This window comes from Helobdella robusta, assembly GCF_000326865.2.
Source record: "Helobdella robusta unplaced genomic scaffold HELROscaffold_2, whole genome shotgun sequence".
NCBI classification, from domain to species: Eukaryota; Metazoa; Annelida; class Clitellata; order Rhynchobdellida; family Glossiphoniidae; genus Helobdella; species Helobdella robusta.
The window spans coordinates 1,759,084-1,767,922 of record NW_008704083.1 but is presented as its reverse complement, the minus strand read 5'-3'; the positions used below and the strand labels follow the sequence as shown (position 1 = coordinate 1,767,922).

At 35.1% G+C, this 8,839-nt stretch overlaps 2 protein-coding genes across 2 annotated transcripts; both read right to left on the bottom strand.

Annotated features, from left to right (window-relative positions):
• Window positions 1-880: 880 nt before the first annotated feature.
• Window positions 881-1,666, bottom strand: HELRODRAFT_64632 (hypothetical protein; the record flags this gene model as incomplete). The annotated part of the gene is made up of 1 exon (XM_009017101.1): window positions 881-1,666. One exon carries the CDS (start codon window positions 1,664-1,666, stop codon window positions 881-883), a length of 786 nt encoding a protein of 261 aa, XP_009015349.1.
• On the bottom strand, window positions 1,655-2,068 carry HELRODRAFT_64616 (hypothetical protein; the record flags this gene model as incomplete). Its single annotated transcript, XM_009017100.1, has 1 exon — window positions 1,655-2,068. A coding segment is annotated over one exon (414 nt), but the record flags the coding sequence as incomplete, so codon positions are not given.
• Window positions 2,069-8,839: the final 6,771 nt, after the last annotated feature.

The following is an 8,839-nucleotide window of genomic DNA, read 5'->3' as shown; positions in this document are numbered from 1 at the left end:
TCACACAGCTCAATATCATCACAATCCTTCTGGCCAGACACAACTATTTTTTTTTTCTGTTTCTGTAATCTAAGCCGAAATTCTTCTTCTGCTTCATCCTCGGATTCAAAGTCTGGTTCAATGGCATGGTTCACTTTTATTTTAGTCCCACTTGTTTTTCCAGCGGAATTTTCTCCAAAATTACCTACTTTAGGTGTCACCTTTGTTTTATCTTGTCGCACAACTGTTTTTCTTTTCTTGATGGGGTTTTCCATAGATGTATTTATATCTAACTTGCGTTTGACAGGATTTATTTTCAAAGTTTTTTTTGCTGCAGTTTTTTTTGAAAGACGTGCAATCAATTCTTCCTGTAACATATTTTTAATTGGAGTATCAGTTAAAATTCTCGTTGTTGCTTTCTTTCTACCTCCTTTCATTGTTTTTCGTTGAGTTGCTTTTGGAAAGGGTCGTATGTCTTCTGGAGACTTCATACTTATTTGATCGGTGAGATCTGAAGATGGTGCATGTGATCCAAGTTGTAGTCGATTTGGAGTCATTGCATGCAGTCCCAGTTGTATCCGATCGCTAACATTTGGGGTAATTGCATCCGGACCTGGTTGTTGTACATCAATAACATTTGGAGTCGCTACATCTTGTTGTGGTCGGTCAGTGACATAGGAAGCTGAAAATTCTGATTCATCAAAGTTATTGCTGTTGAATGGATATATTCCTGTAAAAATGTTATGAAGTAATTAATGTTAGAATATGTTATACAAGAATTATAAGGTTTAGAATTATACACAATTCACAACATTTTTTGCAACACATCAAAACAAATCTCTGCAAATGTGAAAGTTCTTTTTCCATTGTAAATAAATGCTATAAATATTTAATTTGAAATTTATTTAAATTTAGTACCTGTAGAAGAGAATGCCGATTTGATATTTTTCTGTGTGAAAGCCAGTGGAAAAGCGACACCAACAACTTCTGAAATATCAAAAATACACATTGGTGTTGCAGGATGTGTATTCATCCAATCATTGCATGCATGAGTGTAATATTGTTTGAACGGACCATAAACAGCAACATCAAGCGGTTGCATCCGGTGACTGCAGTGTGGAGGGAAAGTCAATAGAACAACTCCATTATTCTTACAAAAGTCCAAGGATTGTAGGGATATGTGGCTCTCATGATTATCTAATATTAACAACACAGGTTTTTCAGTTGAGCACTTGCAATGTTTTGCAAAGTGTGCTAGAAATTTCATAAATATTTCAGATGTCATCCAGCCGCTAGGGTTAGTGGCTCCACATGTTCCTGGTGGAGCGCCTTTAATCATCCTGTCTTTATAGTGGACTCTAGGAAAAACCATGAAAGGCGGAACTGTGTTACCAATGGCGTTGATAGTGCAACACACAGTAACAACCTGGCCTCTTTCCGCCGAAGTAACACGCCCAACTTGACGATTAGATTTGGCTGCTATTACCCTGACATTAGTGGTCTTTTGTACTGTAGTACAACCAGTTTCGTCGCAGTTAAAGATATCTTGTGGTTCAAAGTTATATCGCTTATATACAGCATCCAAATTTTTATAAAATTGTGAGACGTTATGCTTGTTGAAGCTTGTAGCTCTCGAAAGACTAGTTCCTTCTGGCTTACGAAGAGATAAATCCGGATGTCTGTGCATGAATTGGTTATACCAGTCCTTTCCTGCAGTTTCATTTGCATCCCAAGATGGTGGATGCTCTACATTGTTTTGTACAGCAAAACCATATGCTAATTTTCTAGCCTCTTTTCTCGATAATCCATAATGATATTCACTAGATTTTACTAGATAATTATGTATTGAAGTCTCTTGATCAACAGAGAAAATCTTTCGCACATAGTAGTTAGCCTCAAACCTCATGCTATCCAATCCAACATCTTTTGCTTTTGCTACATATGAATGTAATGTACCATATGGTATTTTATAAAGTTTAGATGCTCCTCTAATTGTGTTTGTATTGTTCAGCACAATTGTGACAGCCTGTTTCATAGATTCTGATAACACTGCTCCTTTTTTTCTTTCAACAACTCTTTTTCGACCCATTTCGACCACAAATAAAAAATTTTCAGCTTGTTAATCTGAAACATATAAAGCAGAACTATATAGGTTTATGTCACATGTGAATTAAAAAAAATTGATAGCATAATAATAATATAAATATAATAATATAGGCATAAATTAGTTCATTATTAAAAGCAGTACGCAGTCGATCAATGATCAACTGTGTACACTCCTATGACGATCGACTGTGTACGTCCATGCCTATGATTTTTATACTACCTATAACTTTTATGGGTATTTCCTACCACAAAATTTATGAATACACACGCATAGTATATACAATAATATATCAATAATGCAACACAGGTATATCTAACCGTACCTACCTTATGTACAGCTTAATTCGTTCGATGGTGTACAATATTTACTTTGTATTCGTTAAAATGCATAAAAGATTTATAATATTTTATCCGCGAATGATTTCTGTCAAAATGGCGATAAACAACGAGGTCACCTATATTGTCGTCCACGTGGTACTTTATATTTTAGAAAATAAGAGTGCGTTCGAAAACAAACGTTCCGATTGACTGTGTACACCGATCGAATGTGCACGCCTTCCCCCTAGATGGAAAATAGAAACAAAAATGTTAAATATAATGAAAGATTATTATTACAAGCGATGGTTGGTGTATTAACGACGAAATCCAATTGTTTATGGGAATAAACGTAATATGCTAATTATCCCTTAAGAGCGAAGAACTATAGTGCAGTTTCATTTTAAAAGTGTCATTATTTCTAATTGAGCTGCGTGATGGCCTAGTGGTTGATTTCACTTGGTGCTGTTTTGCAGTACGTGTAAAATAGACCCCTGTGGGGTATGTTGTAGGAGAGTGAAGGCTAACTCGGTATTGTGTATAGGATGTCAGAAGTTGGTGCATAAGAGATATAGTGGTATGAGGGAGGCACTGAAAAAGGTGGAAGGCACGTTCAAATATAAGAAATGTGTTCATGGTGTGATTAATAGGACGGACGCAAGCACGGGGTTGAGTGGTGGTATTGAAAGAGTGGAAAGCTTTGTTTATTTAGAGGGGTTAAACTGAACGCGGATGGAGGATGTTTGAGCGCTGTTACGGCTAGAGTTCGTGTGGGATGGATGAAATTTAGGGAACTGGGTGGGGTATTGTGTGGAAAGAAATGGTCAGTGAAGATGAAAGGGAGGGTATATAAAGCATGTGTGAGAGCAGCGATGATATATGGTGGTGAAACTTGGGTGTTGAGGAGAGAGGAGGAAAGTGTACTGCAGAGGGCTAAAAGATCTATGGTGAGGATGATGTGTGGGGTTAAAGTGAAGGATAGGAGGAGTAGTACAGAGCTGATATCGATAATGGGACTGAATGAGGACATTGTGACATTGATAAGGAGATCAAGATTGCGGTGGTATGGACATGTGTTGAGAAGAGATGAAAGGGTCTGGATCAGGCGAGCGTTGGAGTTCGAGGTTGAAGGAGTGATAGGAAGGGGTCATCCGCGATTGGGATGGAGAGAGCAGGTGGAGAAGGACAGAGTGAAAGCGGAGTTGCGTGATACTGAGGCAAGTGACAGATGTGGATGGCATCGAGGGGTATTATTTCGGTTTTACCATAGGTAGCCAAACGGCAACCCCCGATCTCGGGGAAAATGTCGTCTAAACGTGTGTTGTTTTTATGTTCTTCATATATTCAACCATTGATTTGAAGCAGCAATCTTCGCCACAAAGGCTTGTTTATCTTTTTCACACGACGTACACATGTATTTATGTGCACGGGCAAGCACCACATCATATACGCTGAGTATATGATAGCCATTGAAATGTTTGACTCAGCGAGCATTTGAACCAATGAGCCATCTCGCCGGCCAGCATGCGACAACTTTACGTCGTCTACCCATTAACCAGCTTTGAAAGGATGGACGGCTGGGTTGGCCGGGGGTCGGCTACCCGGATGAACCTGTAGAAACTGCAAGATTCAAACACGGGTCGTGGGAGTGGTAGACGGACACGTTAACCCCTCGGCCACGTGTGGTTAAAATGGAAGAGATCACGCAACGGTTTCTTTGTTCGGGGGTAATTACTTTGGTGTTATGTTCACATTTATTACAAACCAGAAATTGTGCCAACAATCCATGTTCCTGACACCAACTAACGCAGTCCCCCTTTTTTTACTATTAATGCATTTAACTTATGATGAGATACCACTTACGCTGGAATAAAAAGCGGCCATCGTTAATTTTTTCATGGAATTTTGTGAGGCACAATGAAAACAAGAGAAATTGGCGCCGACAGACGATATATACCTTAAAAAATCTTGGGTCATGTTTCAACTAATATTTTCAAATTTTTAAAAATTGATGATATACACTGAAAAATAAAAGTTTGATATTAAAATTTTTTGTTTTTTTTTAATTTTAAATTTATTTTAATAAAGAAAATACAACACATTTGTTGCTTACTTTTCTTTGCTTAATTTATCAGCATTATCAATTTCAAAACAAAAAGTGGGCGGGATTACGGCGTATTCTTCATGATTACCTCAAAGGTTATAAAAAAGCTTACAATGTAACTTTCAAATTTTGATAAAATTATTTTTATTTGGAATTATAAATTATTAAAAATCAATAGTAGACTTTATTACTTAATTTTAATATTTATTTTTAATAATTAAATTTTCTTAATTAGATAATATAATGATAATCACTTCATTAATCTGATGTATAGTATAAATAGTAATTTTTTAAAATTAAGTTTTAAAAAATAAAAACAAATAGAGTTTGGGATCGGTTGGGTTAACCGAAAATTTGTACTTGTATGAAAATTGCATAAATGAGGCTACTTCCATAATAAGTACAGCTGCCTTTAGTTTGAAAAATAGTTACCTCTGGGGTAAATACTAAACACTTTTTTGCTAAATCTGCTTTTGCTTTTTCTGGCCTTTTTCTATGGAACTCTCTACCTCCTTCTCTGACGACTTCTCCATCACTTACGAAGTTCAGAGCAGATCTCAAGACCCATCGATTTGCAAAATTTATTGAGGAGCGCTGTTGAACATCGCGGAAATAGCGCTTTATAAACTAATTGATTGATTGAAATACTACAGTACATTTATTTTACTTCATTGACGGTAAATACCACTGCTTATTAAGTGATAAACAATTACAATGTCTGCAGTAAAACAGACATTAATATTTTGGTTAGTCGATGGTAATTATCGCTGCATACAATATAAGTTACTAGGTCCGTAGTAAATGCCAGAATGCTTTGTTTTTTGCTTAGTCGGCTGTAATTACTGTTTAATGCAGTATAAATTACTAGATTTGCATTAAATATTTAGCAAAATATCTTGCATGCAAGTTTTGAATAGAATTTTATTTTACAGCGTTCAATACTTTGGAGATATCTGTTGTTTCATGAATTTGAAGTTTTATTTATTTTTATTATCTATGTTAAGTTTTATTTTTATATTAAAACATTATGATTTATGATATACATTTATTTTCTTTGGACCAAATGCTCTTTGCTTTGTATGTAACTTCACTTTTTCCTTTTCTGTTGATCCGGTGGATAATAAACAAGTCGAGATCGTTGCTTCAATCAATCAATCAATCAATCAATCAATCAATCAATCAATCAATCAATCAATCAATCAATCAATCAATCAATCAATCAATCAATCAATCAATCAATTAGCTTATAAAGCTAATTGATTGATTGATGTTCAATTTATGTTCAACAGCGTGCCTCAATGAATTTTGAAAACAGATGGGTCTTGAGATCCGCTCTGAACTTCGCAAGTGATGGAGAAGTAGTCAGAGAAGTAGGTAGAGAGTTCCAGAGAAAAGGGCCAGAAAAAGCAAAAGCAGATTTGGCAAAAGAGTGTTTAACACGAGTTAAGAAAAAGCGAGAAGAAGATGACGATCGTAAACCGGGGCGTTTAGGTTCAATTAATATATCTGATAAATACTTAGGAAATAATTTAGATTGAGACTTATACATGAACGTGCAAATTTTAAAAATTATTCTATATTTTATAGGTAGCCAGTGCAAGAGAACAAGATATGGAGATATATGAGAAAAGAAAGGGGCACGAGCAACTAGACGAACAGCAGAGTTAAAAGCTTTACTTAAAGGATAGAGTATAGAGTCAGGAAGACCATAGTAAAGCGAGTTACAATAATCAATCCTAGATAAGACTAACGAAGTAACAAGAAGGAGAAGAGTAGGATCATCAAGAAAAGGTAAAAGTTTTTTTATTCTACGTAGATGAATGTAAGAGCTTCTAGCAACACTATTAATCTGAGAAGAGAAAGACATAGTAGAATCAAAGATAAAACCTAGACTACGAAACTTATGAGAGACATCAAGAGTTTTAGAATCAGGTAAGATAATAGGAGGAATAGTAATAGAGTGTTTAGATTTATTAAAACAAATTAATTCAAACTTAGAAGGATTAAGTTTAAGACACATAGAGTCAGACCAAGCAATAATTGAAGAAAGACATAGAGATAAATTATGAAGAACACTATTGAGATTAGATGGAGGAAAAGAAGTATAAATGTAAGAATCATCAGCATATAGTTGACTAGAAAAAAAAAAGTTATTAATAATACGAGGTAGTTCAGATGTATATAGTATAACTAGAAGAGTGCCATGGATAGAACCCTGAGGTACCCCGAAAGTAAGAGTAAAGGAGTTAGAAGTAGAATTATTGAGAACAACGGAAGAAAAACGATTACAGAGATAAGAAGAAAACCAAAATAGACAAGAATCAGTAATATTAAAAGAATGATGCAGCAGTCTCAAGAGAATAGTATGGTCAACAGTATTAAAAGCCGAGGAAAAGTCAAGAGCAAGAAGAAGAGTAAGATTACTTTTGTCACTAGAGAGAAGGATATCATTGTGTATTTTGAGTAAAGAAGTTTCAGTACTGTGAGCAGGTCTGAAACTTCTAAGGTCTGCTTAGTTTATTTCTCTTCTTTTAATGTCTTTCAGTATTATATCAATTAAACGATCTATGTGACAAGAAATTTAACAGGTTATGGGACCCAGATAACGTTTTTCTTAATTAATTGATTTGACGAAGAAAATTTAGAATAAAGAAATATCGGAAGATTCCTTTGTGAAGACTGAAGTGAAGAGAAAGCACGTGCCTCTTCATTCTCTGAAATTCGATATTTTGCTTCTAATTAAAAGGTCAAATTGAAAGACAAGGAAGAAATGGATCTAACAAAAGTGCAAATCAAACACCTAGAAGGCAAAAGTAATTGGTTGAACTGGAAGTCGAGAGTTTGTATAATACTACGCGGCATTCCTGATGCAATGGACGTAGTAAATGGCAAATTAAAAGTTCCAGATGAATTAAACGATGACTCAAATAAAGATGAGATAGCAAAATATCAAACTGCTTTGAACAGATTCAATAAAGCAGATTGTAGCGCTATGTCAACCAACATGACCGATGAAACGTATGAAAAAGGTCGTTCATTCAGTAATGCCAGAGATGTTTGGTTAGAACTTCACAGATTGTATGATGAAGTTAATGAAGATAAAGCATACAACTTATGCATGAAGTTCTTCAGTTATAAAATAGATGAAAGCGATGATGTTGTCACTCATGTCACAAAACTCAAGAATCTTTGGAAAGATTTAAAGGTTGAGTTAGGAAAAGATGAAAACAGTGACTTGTTGCTGATGTGCCAAATAATTGAAACTTTGCCAGAAAAATATTTGTCATTTGCTGCAAGTTGGAGATTGTTGAACAAGACTGAAAGAACAGTCGAAACACTCACAGATCAACTGTGTAGCTATGAGAGACCTTTGGAAGGCAAAACATGTTATGTTTTATGTTTTATATTAAAACATTATGATTTATAATATACATTTATTTTCTTTGGACCAAATGTTCTTTGCTTTGTATGTAACTTCACTTTTCCTTTTCTGTTGATCCGGTTGATAATAAACAAGTCGAGAACGTTGCAAAGTTTATTTCTTGTCTATTAATGTCTTTCAATATTGTATCAATTAATTAAGCGATCTACGTAATAAGAAATTTAACAGGTTATGGGCCCTGATAACGTTTTTTTTTCTTAATTAATTGATATGATGAAGAAAATTTAGAATAAAGAAATATCGGAAGATTCCTTTGTGAAGACTGAAGTGAAGAGAAAGCACGTGCTTCTTCATTCCCTGAAATTCGATATTTTGCTTCTAATTAAAAGGTAAACTTGAAAGACAAGGAAGAAATGGATTCAAAGCTTCAAATAAAGCAGTTAAGTTGCGCAGCCGATTGGCCCATTTGGAAACGTCGTGTTCGAGATTTCATGGACTACCATGAGGGCGCACTTGATGTGATTGATGGGTAGTTGTCGAAACCAGAATTACTAGAAAACCAAACAGAGCAAGAGGCAAAAGATTTTAAAAATAAATCAGATCTGTTTAGAAAGGCAAACAGTTATGCCAAATCAGTAATTGCAAATGCAGTCACAGAAGATACATACCAAAAGATAATGGACAAGAACACAGCGTTTGAAGTTTGGGAGGAATTAAAAAGAAATTTTGAAGCGTCAACTAAGGACCAACTGTTCCAAGTTTGTAGCAATTTTTTCGATTTCAATTGGATAGCGGATGTAGATGTATCCGGCCAAATTGCAAGATTGAAAACTTTATGGAATGAATTAAACAGTGGGCTTCAGGCATCGGGAGAAAATAAACTACCAGAGCTGCTATTAGTATGCAAAGCGATGCAGATTCTCCCAAATAGTTTCCAAAATTTCAAATCAAGT